General features: G+C 40.3%; 1 protein-coding gene across 3 annotated transcripts in view; it reads right to left on the bottom strand.

Annotated features, from left to right (window-relative positions):
- The window catches only part of NFATC3 (nuclear factor of activated T cells 3), a gene marked incomplete at its 3' end in the record, with an annotated part of 97,493 nt that extends 71,381 nt beyond the window's left edge, over positions 1 to 26,112 (bottom strand). For all 3 annotated transcript variants that reach the window (XM_081107600.1, XM_081107601.1, XM_081107602.1), the window contains exon 1: positions 25,742 to 26,112. In XM_081107600.1, the coding sequence (XP_080963726.1) occupies positions 25,742 to 25,844 (103 nt within the window). In that variant the 5' untranslated portion in view covers positions 25,845 to 26,112. The remainder of the gene's footprint in view (positions 1 to 25,741) is intronic.
- Positions 26,113 to 27,223: the final 1,111 nt, after the last annotated feature.

The raw sequence follows: 27,223 nt of genomic DNA, 5'->3' as shown, positions 1-27,223 counted from the left end.
ATGCCCAGGTTGTAGGTTAGGTCCCTAATAGGGGTGCGTGCAGAAGGGAACCCACTGATGTTTCTCTCACATAGATATTTCTGTCTTTCTTTCCCTCTCTCCCCCCTTTCTCCCTTCCTCTCTCTCTAAAATCAATAAAAACATATTTTAAAAAAACAAAAAACAAGAAGCCCAGGGTGCTAGAATAAATGTGGAATTTCACACAGGTACTCAATTCTACTATATCCTATCAAAGCAGAAAGGAAATACTTCCTGAGAAGAGTTTTAAAAAATAAATGATTCCACTATTTCTGGATTCTATCATTGCTGAAAAATAATAACAATGAACAGTTGATCAAAGGAATTATCACAACAAAAAGAAAAAAGTGGGAGAATCATTTGACAACCATTTACAGTACATTGCACTACAATGCTTGATTGTAGGAACAAAGTGAACATTAATAAAACAGTATAGAAATAGTGCTGCAATCCAATCACAGCTTAACATCCACGCGCGCATATATATATAATATGTATGCATGCCAGCCAGACAATGGCTGCTACTATGGAAGACAAAACTTAGAATGACCATGAGAAGCTGTGGGGGGAAATCCCTTAAAAGCAGAGAGAAATAAAAGTGGTCTAATTATGATTTCAACACAAACACAGAATGAAACCACACTAAACAAAAATTAGATTGTGCATCCTAGTATTTAGGAGGTAGTATAGAATAACCCAACAAGTGGAGGACAGGGAATTAAAGGAGAAAAATAGAACAGAGAACACTTACTTTGGAGTCAAATACATCACTTAGTTTCAAGTTAGTCTCTCTGAGTTTCAATGACCTTATCTGTAAATTGAGGATAATATCTACACTGCAGGGTTGTTGTGAGGATTCTAGATAATCTGTATCAACACCCAGCATCATATCCAGAACAGACATCATATGTTAGATTTATTATATATAACATTAATAAAACAGAAACCTGGGTCTCTACAACATACATATTACTATTGACTATAATTTTTAAGTCAATAGGGTTCTATTACTTAAAAAACAGCATATTATCTCTAATAATAAATGCATAATATGCTAATTAGACCGGATGTCCTTCTGGACGACCTTCCGGATGAAGCCAGGGCTTCAAGAGAAGCCCGGGTCCTGGGTGCCTGCCACGGCTGGAGGGAAGCCGGTGCCAGCAGCCGGGGTGTGTGTGTGTGTGTGCGTGTGTGTGTGTGTGTGTGTGTGTGTAGAGGCCTACTCTTGCACGAATTTCGTGCACTGGGCCTCTAGTCAGATAATAAAAGCATAATATAAAAAATTTAAAAGTAATAAATCACATCAATAAGTCCTTTACCAAGTGATATGAACACTAATCTTTACAATTTCAATGAGTATACATACAAGATCCATATTTTCTAGAAATTCATGTAATATAGTCCTTCCATTCCTCCCAAATACAACAACCTTTTATTTATTGATTTGTGAGAGAGGGAGAAGAGAGAGACGGAGACAGAGACAGAGACAGAGACAGACATTGACTTGTTGTTCCCCTTACTTATGCATTCACTAGTTGATTCTTTTTTTTTTTTTTTTTTTAAATATATTTTATTGATTTTTTTACAGAGAGGAAGGGAGAGAGATAGAGAGTTAGAAACATCGATGAGAGAGAAACATCGATCAGCTGATTCCTGCACATCCCCCACCGGGGCTGCGCCCGCAACCCAGGCACATGCCCCCGACCGGAACCGAACCCGGGACCCTTCAGTCCCCAGGCCGACGCTCTATCCACTGAGCCAAACCGGCCTCGGCTAGTTGATTCTTATATGTGTCCGGATCCAAGCCGGGAATCAAACCCTGGCATATTGGGAGGACGCTCTAACCAACTAAGCTAGGGTCAGCACTCTTTTAGACAGAATTTCTTCTCTTAATCCCTTACTACTCTGCACTTTTCCCCTGGGCTTCAGGCTACTGACAAGGATGACACCTCCCACCTGACTTCTGTCTGCTCTCAATCTCTTAACAGGAGGTTCCCTCCATCCTCATCTCTATAACATAAGGCTGGTTCCCTTGAGGATGCTGCTTCTCTGGCAGTTATTGTAAGTGACACACCATTTAGCAAGGGATCTTTGATCCTACTTGACAAACATAGCAGAGAGCCACTAATTCCCATACCACCCTCAAAAATATATGTATCTCTACAAATACCTAATTTATCCTTTTCCTTTCTTTCTCATGAAAAAAAAAAAAAAAAAAAAGACCTGTCTTCCATTTAAAGCTAATTTTTCCATCTAAATTCCATTCCCTAGTTCCATCAGTTATCTTCTCTCCCATAGCTTCAACATTCCCCAATCTGTCACTTCCTTTAAAAAGCTGCCCTGAGATCTGAATTCCTCTTTAGGGTCTTCTCTCTCCTCCTTCCTCTAAAACACTGGTTCTCAATGGGGACAATTTTGCTGCTCAGGGATCATTTGACAATGTTTGGAAGTATTATTGGTTGTTACCTCTGCAAGGGTACTTGTTGGAATATAGCAAGTAGGTGCCTGGGATGCTGCTAAACATCCTACAATATACAACTAAGACCCCCAAAACAAAGAATTATCAGTGTGAATTGTCAATACTACCAAAGTTAAGAGACCTTGATCTAAAAACTAAATTTTTAGAAAGAGTAGTGTATTGTCACTATCTCCACTTACTTGCTTTTTTTTTTTCTTTATCACTTTCAAAATTATCTAGCTTCAGGTCTCATCCAGCCTTTAATACAGTCTGCACACCTCTATCAATATCCCTGATGAAGTAGACAATAACCACTCCTTCTTAAACTACTCTACTTGAAAGGCAATACTAAAGATGAAAGCAGAAAATAAAAACCTGTGACTCTTTACAGAAGATTTATTATTAACTGCCAAATATCAGGAACTAAGAGATATCTTTCAACAGGTGACTGTATAAACTAACTTCAGTACATCCATACAGTGGAGTACTTTATAGTGATAAAAAGAAACTAGCTAGTAATACATACAATGCCATGGTTGAATGTCTCATCTTTAAATGCATTATGCAAATTGGGGAAAAAAATCTAGACACAAAGGAAGAGGGAGTGGGTAACTACAAAGGTGGTCCATGGGAGATTTTTAAGATGATGGAACTGTTCTGTATGGTATTGGGGTAAGGAATACATAACTCTATACATTTACCAAAATCCACACAACTATACATCATAAAGAATGAACGTTAACATATGCAAATTTTAAAAAATCAACCAGAAGTTTGGGGGATTCCAAGATGAAATGCACACAATGTAAAAAGAATGTACCATATTACAAGCATATAACATATCTTCAAAAAGTATGCAGAATATATAAAAAACTCTTACAACTCAACAAAAAGACAAACAACCCAATTTTAAAATGGTACTACTTTTAGAACTTGAATACACATTTCTCCAAAGACAATATACAAATAGCTGGTAAACACATGAAAAGATACCCAACATCATTAGTTATTAGGGAAAAGCAAATCAAAACCATAGTGAGAAACCAAAAATTAGAAATAATAATTATTAGCGAGGGTGTGCAGAAATTGGAACTTTCATACATTGCTAATGGGAATGTAAAATGGTGTTGCCAGTGTGAAAAAGTCTGGCAGCTCCTCAAAGAATTAAACATGGAATTAACATATAATTCAACAATTTTACTCTTAGGTATATACCCAATAGAAATGAAAACATCTCCACACACAGAAATTTGTACATGAATGTTTATAGCAACACTTACAGTAGTAAGACCTGTATACTGAAAACTACAAAACATTAATGAGAAATTAAATAATTGTAATATGTAATAAACTAATAAATATATAATAAAATAATAAAGGAAATGGAGAGAGACATTTTATTCATGGATTGGAAGACTTAATACTGATAGCAGTTCTCCCAAAACTGTGCTATAGATTCAATACAATCCTAATCAAAATTCTGATAAGTATTTTTGTAGAAATTAGCAAGCTGATTCTAAAATTTACATAAAAAGTCAAAGGATTTAGAATAGCCAAAACAATTTGATAAAGAACACAATTGAAAAAGTGACACTATTTGATTTCAAGAGTTACTATAAAGGTACAGTAATCATGATATTGTAGTATCAGTAAAGGACACTGAGCTCAAAATAGAACAGAGACCAAAAGCAAACTCACTCATGTTTAGCCAACTAATTTTTAACAAAGTTGCAAAGACAATGCCGTGGAGAAAGGACAGCTTTTTCAAAGGAGATAGCCTTTTCAATAAACAGGGCTAGAAGAACTGGATATCCGTATGTTAAAAACAATGAACTTGGGGCCTGGCCCGGTAGCTCAGTTGGTTGGAGCATCCTCCCATATACCAAAAACATTGCAGGTTCAGGGCATGTACAGGAGGCAACTGATCCATGTTTCTCTCACATCGATGTCTCTCTTTCTCTCCCTTCCTCTCGCTTTGAAAATCAATAGAAACATATCCTCAGATGAGGATTAAAAAACACACAAAAACAATGAACTTGGGTCCATACCTTACATCATACACACACAAAAAAACTCAAAATAGATCATAGACCTAAATGTACAACTGAAAACTCTAAAACCTCCAAAAGAAAACCTAAAAGAAAATATTTGCGAACTTAGTTTAAGCAAAGATTTCTTAGATATAACATCAAAAGTATAATCCATAAAAGAAAAAATTGATAAATCAAATTTCATTAAAACTAAAAACTTCTGTAAAACACACTGTTAATGAAAAGACAAACCATAGAGTGGGAAAAACTCTTTGTAAGGTGTGTATCTGACAAAAGATGTGCCTAAAAATAGTGAAGAATTCTCAACACTTAAGAAAATCCAGTTTTAACAGAGGCAAATACTTCAATGGATACTTGACTAAAAATGATAGATATATGATAAAAACAATGCTTAATAGTATTAGTCATTAGGGAAATATAATTTAAAGCCATAATGAGATACCGCTACTCTTCAGAATGACTGAAATAAGAAATAGTGATACCACTAAATGCTGCCTAAGATGCAAAGATACTGGGCAACGTATGCTCTGCTGGTGGGAATGTAAAAGCTTGGCAGTTTCTTACAATACTAAACTCCCATATTGGAGGTTGGGAGGCAACTACTTTTGGGAACTTACAACCAAAGAAATAAAAACATATTCACAGGCACGTGGGGAAATGGCTGAGAGCAAGCTGCCTCGGAGTCGGAGTTGGTTCTCATGACTTAAGGGACCTGATGCGAGTTAAAACTGTCTGAGATGGGAATGCTGTGAACAGAATTTGCGCACAAGGAGAGAACCAAGATGGCGGCATAGGTTAACGCCGGAGTTTGCTGCTTTGAACAACTACTTCAAAAGTGAAACCAAAAAAACGGAAGGGACATCACCCAGAACCACAGGAACACTGGCTGAGTGGAAGTCCTACAACTAGGAGGAAAGAGAAACGCATACGGACACTCAGAGGAGGCGCAGTGCTGAAATCAAATTCTGAGGTGCGGAGTGCGCGGAGCGGGCTGGCGGCGGAGGGCGCAGTTGGCGTTTTCAATCGGGAGGGAGTCGCAGACTCTGAGCTCCAGATACGGGCGAGTCTTTAGGGACCCAGACTCAAGCGGGAGAAGCGGGACTGTCTGGCTTCAGTCAGACAGAGTGCAGCTTTCTCTCCGAGGTTTGCAACCATTGCTGGGACTCAGAGAGGCAGAGCCCCTGGGGACAGGACTGAGAGCCGCCATAACTGCTCTCTCCGGCCCACCCTGTTGATCCTGTGCGACCCGCCCCGCCCAAGCCCTGCACACAGGCATTTGCCAGATAGCCTCAGGCAAAGGCTAGATTAGCACCTCCCTAGAGGACAGAAGTTCTCTCACTGCTGACACAGCTGATTCTCATAGCCACTTGGCCTGGAGGTCAAACCCTCCCTGGAATTAGCTACAACAATCAAGATTTAACTATAAGACTGCGAACAAAGACCACTAGGGGGTGCACCAAGGAAGCATAACAAAATGCGGAGACAAAGAAACAGGACAAAACTGTCAATGGAAGATATAGAGTTCAGAACCACACTTTTAAGGTCTCTTAAGAACTCTCTAGAAGCCGCCGATAAATGTAGTGAGATCCTCAAGAAAACTAATGAGACCCTCGATGTTATGATAAAGAACCAACTAGAAATTAAGCATACACGGACTGAAATAACGAATATTATACAGACTCCCGACAGCAGACCAGAGGAGCGCAAGAATCAAGTCAATGATTTGAAATGCGAGGAAGCAAAAAACACCCAACCGGAAAAGCAAAATGAAAAAAGAATCCAAAAATGCGAGGATAGTGTAAGGAGCCTCTGGGACAGCTTCAAGCGTACCAATATCAGAATTATAGGGGTGCCAGAAGATGAGAGAGAGCAAGATATTAAAAACCTATTTGAAGAAATAATGACAGAAAACTTCCCCCACCTGGTGAAAGAAATGGACTTACAGGTCCAAGAAGCGCGGAGAACCCCAAACAAAAGGAATCCAAAGAGGACCACACCAAGACACATCATAATTAAAATGCCAAGAGCAAAAGATAAAGAGAGAATCTTAAAAACAGCAAGAGAAAGAAACTCAGTTACCTACAAGGGAATACCCATACGACTGTCAGCTGATTTCTCAACAGAAACTTTGCAGGCCAGAAGGGAGTGGCAAGAAATATTCAAAGTGATGAATACCAAGAACCTACAACCAAGATTACTTTATCCAGCAAAGCTATCATTCAGAATTGAAGGTCAGATAAAGAGCTTCACAGATAAGGAAAAGCTAAAGGAGTTCATCACCACCAAACCAGGATTATATGAAATGCTGAAAGGTATCCTTTAAGAAGAGGAAGAGGAAGAAAAAGGTAAAGATACAAATTATGAACAACAAATATGCATCTATCAACAAGTGAATCTAAGAATCAAGTGAATAAATAATCTGATGAACAGAATGAACTGTTGATTATAATAGAATCAGGGACATAGAAAGGGAATGGACTGACTATTCTGGGGGGGGAAAGGGGTGTGGGAGATGCGGGAAGAGACTGGACAACAATCGTGCACCTATGGATGAGGACAGTGGGTGGGGAGGGCGGAGGGTGGGGCGGGAACTGGGAGGAGGGGAGTTATGGGGTGGAAAAAAAAGAGGAACAAATGTAATAATCTGAACAATAAAGATTTAATTTAAAAAAAAGAAAAAGAAAAAAAAACAAACAAAAAAAACATATTCACACAAAAACCTGTACACAAATATTCATAGTAACTTTATTCATAATAGCCAATAATTGGCAATAACCAAATGCCCTTCAATGGGTAAAGATTAAACAAATTGTTTAAACAAAGGTTAAACATAGAACAACACAGACTGATGAACAGGGACAGATCCAAAGACAGAAACAGCGATCAGACTATCAATCCCCAGAGGGAAACTAGGGGAGGGTGGGGGTAAGGGGAAGAGATCAACCAAAGGACTTGTATGGGTGCATATACGCCAAACCAATGCATATGGACAACAGGGGGATGAGAGCATGAGTGGGGGGGGGAGGTTGGGGGTTAATGGGGGTGATGAGGACACACTTGTAATACCTTAATCAATAAAGAAATTAAAGATTAAAAAAAGGTTAAACAAATACTACTCAGTAATTAAAACTTAATATATGCAACAACTTGTACGAATTGCTAAGAAATTAGACTAAGTGATAAAATCCAACCTTAAAAGGTTAAATACTATATGACTCAATTTATATAACATTTTCTTGAAATATAATTATGGAGATGGAGAACAGTCAGTGGTTTCCAGGAATTAGAGACTGGGGAGGGGAGGGAGGGAAGTGGGTGTGACCATAAAGAGGTTAGTGAGATGGAACTTTGTGGTAATGGAATAGTTCTGTATCTTGACTGTGATGATGGTTACACGAATCAACATGTGTGATAAACTGCAGAGAACTACAAACACACACACACAAATGAGTGCATGTAAAATTGATGACATCTGAATAAGTTTGGTGGATTGTACCAATTTTATTTTCCTGGTCCTAATATTATACTATAGTTATACAAGATGAAACTGGAGAAAACAGAGTGAAGGATACCCAGAACCTCCCTTTATATATATATTTTTGTAACTTTCTATGAAACTATAATTATTTCAAAATAAAAAGTTTTAATAGGCAAGACCTGAACAGACACTTCACCAAAAAAGATATACAAGATAGCAAAAAAAACACATAGAAAGATGCTCAGCAGCATTAGTCGTAGGGGAATATAAAATAAAACCATAAGGAAATACCACTACACACCGATTAGAATGCCTAAAATTAAAAGGACTAACCATACCAACTGGTGAGGATGTGGAAATCTTCATTCCACTGCTAGTAGAAATGTGAAATGATACATCTGAAAGGGCGAGGACTACGCCCTCCACCTTGCCCCAGGGTAAGGGCTACGCCCTCCATCTTGCCCCAGGGTAAGGAATATGCCCTCCATCTTACCTTGGCCATGTGCTCAGCAAGGCTTCTTCCCAGAAGCCCAGCCTCTGCTAGCCACACCCAGGACTTCTTTAAACTAACCAATGACAATCAAGGGAAGTCGCCATAGATATGACCACATCCTGTGTAACAAGACCCGACTCGCGCCTGGCCAATCGGCGGGGCCCACAGTCCCCTCCCCTGCCCTTACTATAAAACCCACAATCCCATCAGGCCTCGCTCTCTTTCGGCCACTGGGCTTACTGTTGTTGTATAGGTGAGTGTGGTCGGGGAGCCGAACTAGTTCGAAATGAAGGACTCTTTGCTTTTGCATCGGACTCGCTGGCTCCCTGATGGGCTTTTTGGGAACCTTGAAATCTGGGCACAACAACATCCACCTGAGCAAAGTTCAGCAGTTTCTTGAAAAGTTAAACTTACACCTACCATCCAAAGGTAAAGGAAATATGTCCGCACACAGACGAATGCATGAATATTCATAGCAGCTTTATTTGTAATAGGTCAAACCTGGAAACAATCTAAAAGTCCATCAAGAGGTGAACGGGTAAAATAGTTGTGTTATATGCATACAATGGAAATTACTCTCCAATAAAAATGAATAACCTACTGATATGCTCAGTAATGTGGATAAATCTCAAAATAACAATGCCAAGTGGAAAAAAGAGTATATACTTCATGACTCCATTTATGTGTTTTCTATAGTGACTTCAATGGTTGTCTAGGTAAAGGGGAAAGGTGAGTGTGAGGGAATGATTACAAGGAAACTTTGGGGGTGATAAATATGTTCACTATCCTGAATGCAGTGAAAATTTCATAGATATACATGTGTCAAAACTCATCAAACTGTACAATTTAAATAAGTACAGCTTATTATTGAAGGGGATCAAAATATACCACATCAAAACATACCACTTCGGCATAAGGACTGAGCTGAAGGTATATGAAAAAGAACAGACATAGGAAGAACTCTTTGCCTCTCCCTTGCTGCCTAAAAAAGCAGGGCATAAATTTCCATTTATAAAGGTGTTCCCTCTCTAGTACCAGGAAAAGGGGAACTACTCTTATCTGCATAACAAATCTTACAACCCTTATTTATCATATATTTCGCAAGCATCTTGCCACAATTTACACTCTCCAGAAGCCAAAACTCCTCTTTTATTTTGTCTAGTTTCTTCTCCACACTTGATCCTTCTGGTAAAATGATATATAAGCCTCTCAGACTTCTCATAGTACGCGGCACATTTTACTAAACTGAATCATCTTCTCCCTCTCTCTACCTTCAAACTTGTTTCTCTATCTACCACAACTGACCCAAACTAGAAAAATAAAAATAATCCTAGCCTCCTTCCTTTCCTTACTCAATTGATATCAGGTCCTATTGATTTCTTTCTCCTAAATGTGTCTCAGCTTTATTCCCACCTTGTCATCTCTACTACTCTGCCCTTATCATTTCTCAGGTACATTTGCCCCACCTCCATTCCTGCCTTACACAACCCATTATCCACAGTGTAGCAGAGAGATCTAAGACAAATCTGACATTCCTGTCCAGCTCAGAATCCTTTGCAGCGGTTCTCAACCTATGGGTCACGACCCCTTTGGCAGTCGAATGACCCTTTCACAGGGGTCACCTAAGACCATCCTGCATATCAGATATTTACATTACGATTCATAACAGTAGCAATATTACAGTTATGAAGTAGCAACGAAAATAATGTTATGGTTGGGTCACAACATGAGGAACTGTATTTAAAGGGCCAGAAGGTTGAGAACCACTGCTTTAGTGGCTCCTTACTATCTTTAATCTAAAAGCCCAGAACTCCTCACTACAGCATAATAGGCTCTCCATCTCTAGCCACATCTGATTACTATAGCCTGATCTTCAACCTTTCCAAATTAAAGGACTATGCTCTCTAACTTGTATCTTCAGGTGTGGTCATCAATGGGCCTGAAATGTACTTGTTACCTATCTACCTAGGAAACAGAATATACTGGATTTAGCTCAATTGTAACTTCTTCTCTGACCTCTCAAAGTTAAGCTGTCACTTATGCTCTCAGAGGGCCTTCTCCGTACCTGTATTATTTACATGTCCACTCCAATAAAGTGACACAATACGTTTTATTAAAAGATTGAATAGTTTAGTGTATTCACTCAGCTAATGGTCCCTTCCCTTTTAAGATCTTATACAATGTTCTTATCTAGTTTCTACTTTCTCTTCCCAGATCATATCCTTCTATTTTATCTTTCAGAGTAGCCTTAAAGACAGAGAGTAAAATAACACACTTTCAAAAAACTTTAAAAATACATTATTATCTCTATTTTGAAAAGTCAGGATTGGCTTAATTAGATGACTCTGTCTTTATGCTTCTGGATATTTGCTTGACTATCTGATTCCACTTGAACCACAAGGAACACAGAAATCTACTAGCCCTACTTCATTCTCTGCACTTACATGAGCTCCCGTGTCCACGCCCAAGAACTCTGACAACATAAGAGAAAAAGCCAATATCAGAAAAAGTAATTACATAGTAAAAGCCAAGGCCAGAAAAAGTAATTGCATAGTAAAAATCATGTTTATATTTTAAAGTTCCTCAATTGCTAGCATACTATGAATAGTAAGTGCAGAAGATTATTTTGATTTCAACCCCCACTTCGGCATCTATTTTCTCCTCCCTCCCAACAGATTTTCTTCCATATATCTACTCCACTTCCATGCAGCCATGTGCTTCAGGAGAAGCCAACCACATCCTCCGGCCAAGGGATGGGCCTGGCTGGCTAAGAATAATTCCATCAGTCTTTACCAGGGACTAATTTAGGAAAAGAAAAGTAACCCAATTTTGGTCAATGAATGAGAGGTTAAGTTTGCTGTAGGTTTCTGGAAAAGTCCTTCCTCACTTTTAAAGAATAGAGCCATGTGAAGTCAGTGTATCTCTTTCCCTTCCCCAACCAAATGTAACTAATTGCAAATGTTTAAACTAGAAAATTTAAAGAATTACTATTCCTTTCAAATAGTGATCAGATGATAAAAGTCAACATGAGTTTCAAAATAGGGATCAGTCAATATTTACTAGGTAACATAACAAAAAAGCCTTCTTGTCTTTGCTCTGAAAGAGTTCTGGAAAAGCTCAGAAACAACTGGGTATGTGTAATAAAGAAATAGGTATTAGACAAAGAGAAGCCCAACAGGCAGTGCTGATCTTAGGAGATAAAAATAAGTGGCCGATGGCAAATTGATCAAAATATCGAGGGAAAAAATGTGTATCAGTGTTAGTAGCTACAGAAGGTAGAACAGTTTTACTTGGGTTCTAAATTCAACCAAAGAAATAAGTAGTACTCATATACCTTTTGGAACATGTGAAAGCAAATGTTTAAAAAAACCCACAAAAACCTGCCCTAACTAGTAATTTAGCATTTTTAAAATTCTGAACTTTCCCCTCATTTAGGTTCAGGGCAGTTTTAATGACAAATCTAAAAATGTTTTAAAATTTAAATCTGAAGTGCAAAATAGACTGTGAAGGTCACAAATCAAACTGTAACCAGCACAACATGGGAGGGAGTTGCCAAAGAGTAAGGCCAAATCCTCAGCATTTAAACTACAAGGCCTTTTGACCTCTAGGTCCACAAGGAAGCAAAGAGAAAAGGCCCAGAAGAGCCAAATTTGGGCCTAGCACAGTTAGCTGTGCAGACACTCTACTGGCTTGGCTGTATCACTGCTACAATAAAAAAAAGTGTGTTTTTTTTTAATTTACTCATTTTAGAGAGAGAACAGGGAGAGGGGGGAGAGACAGAAACGTATAAGTCCTGACCAGGGATGGGACAGGGAACCTTGGCTTATTGGGGCAATGCTCTAACTGCGGCCCCTTCAGTGTGGCTCTTCCACAAAATACCACGTGCGGGCGCACACGTACAGTGTGATTGAAACTTCGTGGCCACACTCAAGGGGCCAAAGAGCCGCATGTGGCTCGCGAGCCGCAGTTTGCCGACCACTGCTCTAACCAACTGCGCTACCTGGCCAGGGCTCCTCACTATTACCATTTTAAAATCTCTTGAGCAGGCAAGGAGTAAGAGGCTTCCCTCAAGCAGCCATTTTGAGTCAAAAGCAGAAAAATCTAATCACGGTAATACACGTGTGAATTGTAAATCCTGGCTCAGATATGTTTGATTCCAGGTGTTTGCCATGAGTATTGGCTTCACCAAAGGAAAAATTGAATATTTCTGTATTAAACTCTTTCTGGGAGTAGTGGTGAAGCAAGTTGCATAGTAGGAAGAACCCAAGTCAAAAAACCAAGATTCAAATACCAATTCTTCTACTTTCCAGATGGTCAATTCTACCTCAGGTATAAAATGGAAATACCTACCTCTTCCAGACTGCAAGAGGACACAGGCTGGGATGAGGGCTCTCCGTGAGTGCACAAATTTCGTGCACTGGGCCTTTGGTTGTTTTTTAAAAATATATTTTGTTGCCCTGACCGGTTTGGCTCAGTGGATAGAGCGTCGGCCTGCGAACTCAAAGGTCCCAAGGTTCGATTCTGGTCAAGGGCATGTACCTTGGTTGAGGCCACATCCCCAGTAGGGGGTGTGCAGGAGGCAGGTGATCGGTGTTTCTCTCTCATCAATCTTTCTAGCTCTCTATCCCTCTCCCTTCCTCCCCGTAAAAAATCAATAAAATATATTAAAAAAATAAATAAATTATATATATATATATGTATATATATATATATATATATATATATATACATATATATATATATATATAGTTGATTTTTTACAGAGAGGAAGGGAGAGGGATAGAGAGTTAGAAATATCGATGAGAAACATCGATTAGCTGCCTCCTGCACACCCCTTACTGGGGATGTGCCCTTGACCGGAATTGAACCCGGGACCCTTCAGTCCACAGGCCAATGCTCTATCCACTGAGCCAAACCAGTTAGGGCCGGGCCTCTAGGTTTTTAAAATAATGAAAAAGAAAATGTTAAGGTAATGCCATAGCATAAAGATAAACACTTTTATGTGAAACTTCTATTTTCTGTGTATAAATATGTATGGTTGTGCTAGGTTGAAATGTTAAATGTATTTCTTACTTGATATCTTGGTCAGAAAGGTTTCAAGCCCTGGCCTGGTAGCTCAGTTGATTAAGCATCATCCCAACAGGCCAAGGTTCAGGTCCCATCCCGGTCAGGGCACATACAAGACAAATGAATGCGTAAATAAGTGGAACAAACAAACTGATGTTCATTCTCTTTCTCTCTCTCATCTCTCTCTCTCTCAAAATCAACAAAAAAATAAAAGGTTTCAAAACTTTGTACTAAGAAAGTTTTCAAACACAGAGAATATGAATCCCTACATATGTATCATCTAGCTTCAACAATTTCTGAATGTCATTTTTTTCCTGAATGTTATTTTTAATTGAAGAACCTTTACTGAACGGAAGTGAAAACTATAAATGTTGATAACAGAGGAAATATCAAGTTTCCTTAATTTCTTATGTTGGAATAAAAAAACTAAAAGTAACATTTAGATAAAATTTTTTATATTTTCCTCAAAGACTTTTCTTAAATAAAGGACAAGGTTAAAACTTGTATTCCTTTAATATTTAATATTCAATCATAGTATTCAATGATCTCACAAATGGCAAAATGGAAGATATAAATTTCCATTTTTGTGAGTTAATCTCTAAATTATATGATTAAAAAAATTTTTTTTAATATACTTTATTGATTTTCTACAGAGAGGAAGGGAGAGGGATAGAGAGTCAGAAACATCGATGAGAGAGAAACATCAATCAGCTGCCTCCTGCACGCCCCCACCTGGGGATGTGCCCGCAATCAAGGTACATGCCATCTTAACCAGAATCAAACCTGGGACCCTTCAGTCCTCAGGCTGGTGCTCTATCCGCTGAGCCAAACTGGTCAGCGCTAAAAATCTATTCTTATAATTAAGACCAAGTTCTGTAGTTTCATTTCATAAATATAAAAGTTCAAGTGAATTGACAATACTCAATAAATATTAGACTGATGGATACAAGCAACATGATCAAACATTAATTTCTTTTTAATTTTCAAAAAATAAATATAATGATAATTTTAAACCATTCAATTACGAAATAAGTAAATTTTTCTAACCCCATATAGTCACTTCTTAGAAAGCATTTTAAAAATTAAAAAATACCTACTTAAAAGTATATAAAAATCAGTCTAGTTCATATTTATATACACCACTAAAGTCACTTCACCATCCCACTGCTAATATTACCCAATCAAAAAGAGAAATGGAGACATAAACAGATGGAAGAACATACCATGTACATGGATTGGTAGAATCAACATCATTAAAATGTCCATACTACCCAAAGCAATCTATAAATTCAACGCACTTCCCATTAAAATACCAACGGCATACTTCACAGATCTAGAACGAACTCTCCAAAAATTCATCTGGAATAAAAAAAGACCCTGAATAGCTGCAGCAATCCTGAGAAAGAACAAAGTAGGTGGGATCTCAATACCAGATATCAAGATGTATTACAAAGCCACTGTTCTCAAAACTGCCTGGTACTGGCACAAGAACAGGCATATAGATCAATGGAATAGAATAGAGAGCCCAGAAATCGGCCGGAACCAATATGCTCAATTAATATTTAACAAAGGAGGCAAGAACATACAATGGAGCCAAGGTAGTCTCTTCAATAAATGGTGTTGGGAAAATTGGACAGATATATGCAAGAAAATGAAACTAGACCACCAACTTACACCATACACAAAAATAAACTCAAAATGGATAAAGGACTTAAATGTACGACAGGAAACCATAAAAATTCTAGAAGAATCCAAAGGCAACAAAATCTCAGACATATGCCGAAGCAATTTCTTCACTGATACAGCTCCTAGGGCACTTGAAACTAAAGAGAAAATGAACAAATGGGACTACATCAAAATAAAAAGCTTCTGCACAGCAAAAGAAACCATCAACAAAACAACGAGAAATCCCACAGCGTGGGAAAACATATTTGCCAATGTCATATCTGATAAGGGCCTAATCTCCAAAATTTATAGGGAACTCATACAACTTAACAAAAGGAAGATACACAATCCAATCAAAAACTGGGCAAAGGACCTAAATAGACACCTTTCAAAAGAGGACATTCAGAAAGCCAAGAGACATATGAAAACATGCTCAAAGTCACTAATCATCCTAGAGATGCAAATCAAAACAAAAATGAGGTACCATCTCACACCTGTCAGAATGGCTATCATCAACAAATCAACGAACGACAAGTGCTGGAGAGGATGTGGAGAAAAAGGAACACTCGTGCACTGCTGGTGGGAATGCAGACTGGTGCAGCCACTATGGAAGACAGTACGGAGTTTCCTCAAAAAACTGAAAATGGAACTCCCATTTGACCCTGTGATCCCACTTCTAGGAATATATCCCAAGAACCCAGAAACACCAATCAGCACAATTCACCATAGCTAAGATCTGGAAACAGCCTAAGTGCCCATCAGTAGATGAATGGATTAGAAAACTGTGGTACATCTACATGATGGAATACTATACTGCTGTAAAAAAGAAGGAACTCTTAGCATTTGCAATGTCATGGATGGAACTAGAGAGCATTATGCTAAGTGAAATAAGCCAGTCAATGAAGGAAAAATACCACATGATCTCACTCATTCATGGATAATAGAGACCATTATAAACTTTTGAACAATAATAGATACAGAGGCAGAGCTGCCTCAAACAGATTGTCAAACTGCAGCGGGAAGGCCGGGGAGGGTTGGGAGGCAGGAAGGAGGGGGGTAAGAGATCAACTAAAGGACTTGTATGCATGCATATAAGCATAACCAATGGACATAAGACACTGGGGGGTTGGGGAGGCCAGGGGACTGTCAAAGGGGGGGGGGGGGGAAGGACACATATGTAATACCCATTGTAATACTTTAAGCAATTAAATAAATAAATAAATAAATAAATAAATAAATAAATAAATAAAAAGAAAAAAAGAAATGGGTTTTGTAAATCAGACATACCACAATTAATTTTTGTTTGTTAAACCAATTTTTTAAAATTACATATAATAGCAAATCCTATTAACTTCACAATGCTATTTTTTAAAGTGAACATTTTTCCTACCCTAATCTGTACCTTGAAGAACTTGAAGACTTTTTAAAATTTATTATGAAAATTTTAAAACATACACAAAAGTACAGAGATTATAATGAGCTCCCATATACCATGATCTAGCTTCAGCAAATTTTGAATATCATTTTTTTTCCTGAATGTCATTTTTATTTAACAACCTTTTTTCTTTTAAAGTAATACTAAAAAATATTTACATTTAAGTATAACTCACAAACTGTCCATTACAGTGTTCTGGCCAATGATTAACTGGATGGGGAAAAAATGCTTTTAGAAATATTTTTTTTTTAAATATATTTTATTGATTTTTTACAGAGAGGAAGGGAGAGAGATAGAGAGTCAGAAACATCGATGAGAGAGAAACATCGATCAGCTGCCTCCTGCACATCTCCCACTGGGGATATGCCCGCAACCCAGGTACACGCCCCCGACCGGAATCGAACCTGGGACCCCTCAGTCCGCAGGCCGACGCTCTATCCACTGAGCCAAACCGGTCTCGGCGCTTTTAGAAATATTTTAATATATAATACAAATCAACATTACTGAAAAAATTTATAATTTCAAAGCTCACATAATCCTACCAATTTTCCAATTAAACAATGAAGATGAAGAAAATGTAACACAAAATTAAGAAATACAGAAATTCTTTTTGATGTTAATCCTCACCCAAGGATACTTTTTCCATTGATTTTTAGAGAAAGTAGAAGGGAGGGAGGGAGGAGGAGAGAGAGGAAGAAGAAAAAGAGAAATACTGATGTGAGAGAGACACATCAATTGGTTGCCTCCCTGACCTGCCCTAACGAGGGCTCGGATCGGATTGAACCTGCAATCCAGGTATGTGCCCTTGACCACGAATCAAACCTGAGACCCTTCAGTCTGCGGGCCAACACTCTAACCACTGACCATACCGGCCAGGGTTAGAAATTTATTTTAAGACAACCAAAACATATTTCATTTTTTTATGAAAACATATTTAAAACATTAAAACTCTTACCTGCTTCTGTAACATAAAACATACTGAAACCATACATTTTGTCAGAAAATGAAGCCTTCAAGTTACTTCTCTAGTGTACCTGGGGGTTTTAGGCTGTCAAAGACATGTACTTCCCTTATACCAAACATGTCAAACTCACAGCCCACAGGCCACATGCGACCCAGCCAATATAACAGTATGTAAAAAATGTTTTAATAAAAATTTCATAACTTAATTTTTACAACATCCTGGTACACATAATTATTAATAACGAACTATAACGTTCGCTAATGACTGTACTATAATTGTGTTGCATTCATTTCCCTTACACGCTTTATGCACAGGCGCACCATTTCTCTCCACTAATACTAGCAGCGAATATTTTAGCAGCCTATTCCCACGTCACAAGTCTTGGACTGACTTATTTGGTGTGCGCAACAGGAAATATTTCACCTTCGGAGAACAAGAAAAACTTAAACCTTGTTTATTTGGCCCGTGTTAGCCTCTGAGTTTAACATGTTTGCCTTACACACAAGAATAATAATATGTTAATTAGAACTGTCTCAACAATTAAATTTCAGCTATCAATTCAAAGACAATTCACAGGCCATTCTACAAATCTTACAGGTCCAATTGTTCTTCTAAAGTTTACCAAAGTGAGGCAAACAGGTGAGAGTCATGCAATGTATTTATATAAACACTAGAGGCCCGGTGCACAAAATTCATGCACGGGTAACGTCCCTATGCCTGGCTGGTGATCAGGGCCAATCTGCAGGGCGACCAGCGGGGGCGATGGGGGGGGGGGGACACCCCCCAATGGCTCTGCCCCCCACCACCGCTGGTCAGGGCCTGTGGGCTGGGGGCAGCTCCTGCATTGAGTGTCTGCCCCCTGGTGGTCAGTGCACATCATAGCGATCGATCATTCCGCTGTGCAGTTGATTTGCATATTAGGCTTTTATTATAGAGGGTTACCAAATATGCAGAAATATATGTATACATAGGCTATGTTTGAATTAAAATTATGGCTGTTAATAAAGTTTGCTCCTGCTTGTGACTCTCCTAAGCCTCCCTGAACAAACTCCTCTTAAATTCCACTGTTACTTGAACCTCATATGGCATGCCTGGGCAAATTTGATGACTTGGATTTTGTTTTAGAAGCCAGGCTTACTGCCAAGTCTGCTGTGTCTACTCCCCTGACCCACCAGGACAGCTTTAGACAACACCTCCCTTATTTATGTTACTGCTGTGAGCAAACTACGGCTTACTATCAAATGAGGCTCCACTTACTCGGGTTTCCTCTTTCTCTTAAGAGTAATGCAATTGACTTCACTGTATTATGGCTTCCTCAATACCACCTCTTATTTAAAATAAAACATCACCCGCCCTAGCCAGTTTGGCTCAGTGTACAGAGCATGGCCTGCGGACTGAAGGGTCCCGGGTTTGATTCCAGTCAAACCTTGTTTGCAAGCTCCAGGGCGAGTGCAGGAGGCAACCAATCGATGTTTCTCTCACATCAGTATTTCTTTCTGTCTTTCTCTCTCTCTAAAAATTAATGGGAAAAAATACCCTCGGGTGAGGATTAAAAAAAAATGATGCTGAAAAAGAAACAGATAAATAATAATAAGATAATTTTTAAAAATAAAATAAAACATCACCATATTGAATGATCAACTCCTCAATAGTAAGAAGGAAAATAAAGGACACATTCAACTCATTATATGCTCTTAAAAGATTTCCACTTTATATAGCAGTATTTCATTGCTTTCTCTCAAGAAAAACAAATTCCACATTTTCTTAACAAAAATGTCTTTCTGATCACACTTCATTGAAAAAATTAACATAAGCCCTAACTGGTCTGGCTCAGTGGATAGAGCATCGTCCTGCGGACTGAAGGGTCCTGGGTTTGATTCCCGTTAAGGGTACATGCCCGAGTTGCAGGCTTAATCCCCAGGAGGGAGTATGCAGGAGGAAACCAATCAATGATTCTCTCTCATCATTAATGTTTCTCTCTCTCTCTCCCTTCCTCTCTGAAATCAATGAAAAAGTTTTAAAAAATAAAAATTCTCGCCCTAGCTGGTTTGGCTCACTGGATAGAGTGTCGGACTACGGACTGAAGGGTCCCAGGTTCAATTCCGGTCAAGGGCATGAACATTGGTTGCGGGCACATCCCCAGTAGGGGGTGTGCAGGAGGCAGCTGATCGATGCTTCTCTCTCATCGATGTTTCTAACTCTCTATCCCTCTCCCTTCCTCTCTGTAAAAAATCAATAAAATATATTTAAAAAATAAAAATTCTTTTAAATTCAATAGTGAAAGTTTATCATTGACTCAATCACCTAATACATATTCTCTCTGCATTCAAGTCTAAAGAAAAAGCTGACCTATAGTATGAAAGTACGGCTCAGCAGTAACCAAATTCTCCTGCACAGTACCTAATGCACTGTACAAACACACTATTAACTTCTATAGGAAACCATACAAGCAACTTCCTTTTTTCATACTGATTTAAATATCCAATTATACTTAGTATGGTTTGCAAATCAACCATCTTTACACCATACTGAGTCAGTAATGAAGTTATGAAAACCTAAGAAAGTAGAAAAACATAATTAAAAGTGAATGACCATCAATTCTTATATTTATACTAAGATATCAGAAAGGAGGCAAAATTGAAAATAACAGAATTAAGAAATAAAAATAAAAGTGTCTATGATACATATTCCAACTTATCTAAGTAAGATTTAAATGACTGTCTCTCCAATATGTTTTCTTTTAGTATAGGGAAAAACATCTAGGAAAGAGGAGGAGGTTAAAAATAACCTATCACCAGTTTTTTGTATGTATGTTTTTTAAAGAAATGTTAACTACCACCACTTAATGAGCACCACTAGATCAAAGACTGTGCCAAGAGCTTTAAATAGTACATTACCCCATTTAACACAAGATAAAGCAAAACTGTTGAGTAAATAATATCAATAAAAACTGAAAAGTGAGAAAATAAATTTATCTAAGACAGTAGATTATAAAGAACACATGAATTAGATTTCCAAGCACTAAATGAAGTAAAACACTGCAGATTAAAGATTAGACAATGATCTAGGAATAACTCAACTTTGCATATGAAAAAGATGGATGTTAAAGTGCTATATGACAAAAGTACACATATCAAAAATACATACTGTATCTAAGATATTTCTCCCCCTTTAAAAAGTGGCAGTAGATAGATACTACACACAATATACTAGAAAGTCAATATTTAATAATGAACAAACCCTGAGAAGAAAACTTTGAATTTGAAAAGTAAAGATTTATATAACATCAAATTAACTTAGAGATATACAATCAGTATACTAATGAAGAGCATCAGAAGATACCCTTTATAATGGCAAATAATGTTGATAAACTACATCAAACACTTGCCAATTTTAAATTCTCTATTATTGAGGTATACCTTCATTGTGAAGCTAGGTGTCTAGTAAAAGAAAGTTTAAACAAAATAGCTTGATTCATTTTTTATATATATATTTCTTTATTGATTTCAGAGAGGAAGGGAGAGAGGAAGAGAGCTAGAAACATCAATGATGAGAGAGAATCATTGATTGGCTGCCTCCTGCACGCCCCCTACTGGGGATCGAGCCTGCAACCCAGGCATGTGCCCTTGACTGGAATCGAACCTGGGACCCTTCAGTCCGCAGGCTGATGCTCTATCCACTGAGCCATACCCTACTAGGGTATTTTTAACTGTAAAAATCAAAGCTAGGCCCGGCAGGCATAGCTCAGTGGATGAGTGTCAAACCATGAACCAGGAGGTCATGGTTTGATTCCTGGTCAGGGCAACTACTGGGTTTGTAGGCTCATTCCCCAGTGTGGGGCGTGCAAGAGGCAGCCAATCAATGATTCTCTCTCATCATTGATGTTTCTATCTCTCTCTCTCTCTCTCCCTCTCCCTTTCCCTTCCTCTCTGAATAAAAAATATCTCAAAAATTTTTTACAAAATATCAAAGCCAGCACTGTCTTCATAGTATAAAACATAAAAAGCTAAAGACTCTAAGTTCGTAAATTTTCTTTAATGGAAAAAATCTCAAAACATCTCAGTAAGCAAAAATCTTTAAAAGTAGGTCACAAAAGTATCTGACATTATCAAGTATCAAACCATCTAATTTGTACTTTAACAAGTACATTCTTAAGATATTCCTTAGGGCATTCATTAAATTCAGCCCTTATGACTTGTTTCAGTCTCCAACCTCTACCCCCCTCCCCAAATATTTTTCAAAAATCTCCTAAATGGCAATTAGATGTGATGCAAGTAATCTCAAATCTTTAGAAATGGAAAACCTGCAGCCCAAAATTACCAAGATCTGCTGCCTTATGGATCTGACCAATAAAAACCAAAGAACTGAAACAAGTCTCATCAACATCCTCTACCACACGAAAAAGTGAGCACTGACTCAAAAGTTAAGTATTTATTAATTAAGTCAACAAATATTGTGTGTCTACTGTGTTCAAAGCACTATACTAGGCACTGATAATACAAGTACCAACAAGATATAGACAATACCTGTGCCCTCATGGAACTTCCATTCTAATGAGGAAGAGAATCCAAAAAAAAGTAAGAACACTGATATAACCCAATACTGATCTGAATTCTACCAAGCAATTTTATTCTCATGGCCCATTTTACTGCATATTATGATCTTAAAACCATGTCAGTCAATCCGCTTAGTTTCTTCAAACTACACTCGTAATTATACTTATTAAAATGAAAACTAATTTTGTGACTCATTAATTTTGAAACCTTAGCTCTGAATATGAGAATTTAAAAATTAGCTGCCAGGTATTCATAGCAGCACTATTCAACATCAATGGGTGAATGTATAAACAAATTGGGGAATATATACAATAGAATGTTATTCAGCCATAGAAAGGAATGCAATACAACATGGTTGAACCACAAAAACATTATAAGTGAAAGAAGCCAGACAAAAAAAGTCACATATGTATGATTCCATTTATATGAAATATCCAGAAGAGGTAAATCCATACAGACAGATCCCAGATTAGGGACTGGGTTACCAGGAACTGGGAGAGGGTCAGGGAGAATGAGGAACAACTATTTAATGGGTTCAGGGTTTCCTTTTTGGGGTGATGAAAATATTTTGGAACTAGCCTGGAGGGTGTGACTCAGTGGTTGAGCTTCACCAGGAGATAATGGTTCAATCCCTGGCCAAGGCACATGCCTAGGTTGCCAGCTGGATCCCCAGTAGGGGTGTGCAGGAGGCAGCCACTGATGATTCTCTCTCATCATTGATGTTTCTATCTCTATCTCCCTCTCCCTTCTTCTCTCTGAAATATACATACACATACACACACACACACACACACACACACACATATATATGAACTAGAGGTAGTAATTGCACAACATTGTGAATGATGTATTGCCACTGAATCATTAACTTTAAAATGGTTTATGTCATGTGCATTTTTGCCTTAATTAAAAAGAGTTTTAAAAAGTAGCAACTAGCCAAAACCGGTTTGGCTCAGTGGATAGAGCATCGGCCTGTGGACTGAAGGGTCCCAGGTTCGATTCCGGTCAAGGGCATGTACCTGGGTTGCGGGCACATCCCTAGTGGGGGATGTGCAGGAGGCAACTGATCGATGTTTCTAACTCTCTATCTCTCTCCCTTCCTCTCTGTAAAAAATCAATAAAATATATTAAAAGAAAAAAAAAGTAGCAACTAGATTTTAAAGAAAACCTTTTTTGTCACAAATAAAATTGCTCAAATTTAACTTTAGAAATTTTAGTTATAAATCAAGTTTCAAACCTTAATTGCTTCTAAGACCCCTATTAATATCAAAATGATCATGTAGGCTTTTTGGGCAAAAATAATTAAATAAAAATCATTTTTCGGTCCTGGCCGGTGTGGCTCAGTTTTTTGGGCATCGTCCCATGCACCAAAAGACTGTCAGTCCAATTCCTGGTCAGGGCACATGCCCAGGTTTCAGGCTCGATCTCCAGTAGAGCACCTGCAGGAGACGAGGTACCCCATCAATGTTTCGATCTCACACTGATGTTTCTCTCTCTCTCCCTCCCTCTCTCTCTCTACAATTCAATTTTTAAAAATCTCTTTAAAATCATTTCTTAAAAAGCTGTTTTGCCTGGCCGGCATGGCTCAGTAGTTGAGCATCACCTATGAACGAGGAAGTCATGGTTCAATTCCCTGTCAGGCACATGCCCGGGTTGTGGACTCAATCCCCAGTGTGGGGTGTGCAGGAGGCAGGCAATCAATGATTCTCTCTCATCAATGATGTTTTTCTCTCTCTCCCTCTCTCTTCCTCTCTGAAATCAATAAAAAATATATTTTCTAAAAAAGCTGTTTTGATGGGTTTTGAATGTTATGCAGTATTTTGGATGTATATAAAATTCCTATTTACATGATGATACTCCTTTATTACTCATATGTTTCATTAATATTTATTTATTTATTTATTTATTTATTTATTTGGGGGGTGGTGCTGAGTAGAGAGGACCTTAGAAATAGACCCTGAGCTGATCAATCCTGATAACTGCAGATAAACTCAGCTTTGTGACTTGTCTATATCCCAATACCCCAGCTGACTCTGGGCTGCCTGCCTTTGTTTGCTGTTTAACCTAGACCCCAAGCTGGTTAACATCTTTACTGATCATATACTTGGTATAGAAATATTTGGCATATGATGTGCTCTAATGACGTTTGTGCCCATTAAGTTTGCTGACATCACCAACTGTTTACCTTCTTTTCAATGAAATACTCAAGGTAGTTTGAGTATTTTAGGTACAACTCAATGCCGCCATCTCCAGAAAGACAACTCTCTCCCTTTCTACCTCCATTATACCAGAACCACCAATCGGTCTGCCTGTGGCTCAGCAGCAGAGCGATTTGGGTACGTGCCCCCTCAGCCCCATTTCCCACGCCGGGCGTCGGTCCTTTCTGCGCCTATCACCACACTACAGTCTCTTTAACAGCACCTTCCACACAATCGGTGCTCAAGTGATGTCAGTGGCATTGAAATTAACTATTGTAAATTATTTATTATGTGGAAAAGACATCTAACGTGTAGAGACTAAAAGGACTGACTAAAAAAAAAAAATACAGCCCAATGAATCCTTAAGGCTCACATTCAAATATGTTTTTTCAATGCAACTCTACAGAACACTGTTGAGCATCGATATGAACGTGAGGTAATTCACCTAATACCCGTAAAGAATAAAGAGGGATTAGTCTTAATCCACCTCCCCTTTAAAGTTCGCCTTACGTATGTAATAGGGAAAGCGAACTTAATGAACCACCGTATTTAAAACCAGGTCAGCGGAGAGCGCTAGGTCCCCAGCCATCCTGTTTCTATTTCTTGACGGGTCTGACCTCCATGCATTATTGTGCCCAGCCTTCCCAGCTCACCATCTCCTTTAAACCATCTTCTGGGGTGAACTTTTTCTTAAAATAAAATTGACTTCCAGAACTTTCAACAGTTATGAGCAAAGCACCCCACTTTCTCCTGATCTTCCGAAACACTTTGCTTAAGAAAAAAAAGAAAAAAAAACACACACCTAGTTTTCACCAAGTCCCGTTATAAGTTACACCTCGAAGTAAAAGTGGACCATAAACTTGCACAAGTGGAACTTAACACGAGAGCATTCCTCTCCCAGCAAAAGCAGGCTTCACGACGTGTGCACGCATTTTAGAGAGCTCCTAACGCTTCAAGAATGCGCATCTTTCAAACAGAGATGTGTAAAGACTCGGAAGAGATGAAAAACCAAGGGCGCTTACACTTCACAGGGGCCACATTCTGTCCGCACCACGCGACGCCAGAAGCCCCTTGGGCAGGGGCCCCGACCCTCGGCCTCCGAACCCCCCCGGAGTCCGACTGGCCCCGGGCGTCCCGCAGTCGACTTCCCGGCTCGCTCGTTCGCTACGAGCCAAGCCCGCGCCACTTCCACGTCGCGGCGACCCGCACGCCTCCTCGGCGATTTAAATCCGCTCTTCACTCACCACACGCACGCAGACACGGTGTCACCAGACGAGCAAAGGACCAGGGAGAGGGTGAGCTCGTGCGCGCAAGAAGAGGAACGGACGCTCCTCCGTCCCGCCCGGCCCGGCACCCACCTGCAGGCCGCGAGCCCGGAGGCGGCGGCGCCGGCGCCCCTTCCTCGCCAAAGACGAGTTTGAAGTCGAGCTCGTCGTGGGCGCCACAGTTTGCAGTAGTCATCGGCGTGGCCCAGGGTGCTGTGGCTCCTCAGGCGGCGGCAGCGACGGGGGCAGCTACAGCGGCGACAGCTCCTCAGCGCCGCTTCATGCCGGGTCGCGCCAGCCAGAAGGTAGCGGCTCCGCGACAAACTTTCCGGGCGGGGACCGCGACGCCGAGCGTTCCGTTCCGAACTTTAGAGCTGGCTGCGCGCCGAACTGCACCAGGAGCTGCCGCCACTGCCAGCCTAAGCCGCCACAGTCGCCGTAGCCGACATTCCCCGCCCTGCAACAGCCGCCGCCGCCGCCGGCGCGCTCCCGCGCCGAGCCGCGCGCCCGACCCCGCCCCCTACCGCGCACTCGTCTGACCCGGCCGCCCATAGGCCACAGGCGCCTCGGGCTAACCCGACGGCCCCGCCCTTTCACCCGCCTACTGCGTGACCTCGTCTCCCGGAGAAGGAAGTCACGTGATTACGGAGCGCTGAGTAGCCCCGCTACTTCTTGGGAGTTGTAGTTTGGCCTCTGTTCCCGTCCCAACTTCTGAGCCAGGCCCGCGCCCCGGGTGTGAAGGCAATAGCCCTCTCTACTTGAGGAGCCCACCGGCCAATCGGAGGCAATCCCTTTCCTTATTGGGCGGAGCTCACGTCGAGGAAGGGGCCCCGGAGCCCTGAGGTTACGGGTTCGGTGACGAGCCGCTGCAGTATTGCTCTGCTTGACTGGGTTTGGGAAAGGTATCAGGGCCCCGGAGGGTTACGTGGACACCACTCAAACCTTCTCAACCCACCCCACGCCTCCTGGCGAGGGCTCTAGAAGGCGGGGACCAGACCGAGCCTGGGCGGGGCGAAGCCGGAGACCTGGGCAGCCCCGTCAGGCCTGAGTCGGAGCTTCCCGTCGCTGTAGGCCCACCCCTACTGGGCGGGTCCCGCGCTTCCTAGGCTGCGCCTTTGTCTGCCCCCATGAGCCGGCGTGGCAGCTGCTCCCTCGAGCACAATCCGCGGCGCGGTCGAGGCCTCGGCACGGCACGGCCTGATGGGCAGAGCCTGTCCCCTGCTGGAAGTTGGGGAGCCCTTCGTGAACTGGCGACACTCGTGGACTAGTGACCTCTGCGTCCCAGTGCACATGAAAGCGGGAGGGCTCGTGCTGTTGGTGGGGAAGTGACACTGTGTAAAGAACCGTTTGCTCTTTTGGCTCCTCCCCAGCAAGCTAGTCTTCCTTCCCCTGAGACGATCCAAGACGCCTCCTCCGGGGCCTGGGATGGAGGCAGTGCCCGGGGACGCTGAACCTGGCTTGTTTACTTACAGCTGCTCCGAGGCCCAGGCTGGACGCGGCGCTGGGAGAGCGGAGGTGGCCAATCCACTAGCTCCAGGCCCACCGGGCGTAGCATCCGTACAAGCGCGCGTTGCA

Source organism: Myotis nattereri, assembly GCF_964212035.1.
Source record: "Myotis nattereri genome assembly, chromosome: 15".
Lineage (NCBI taxonomy): Eukaryota > Metazoa > Chordata > Mammalia > Chiroptera > Vespertilionidae > Myotis > Myotis nattereri.
This window is presented reverse-complemented; position numbering and strand designations above follow the sequence as displayed.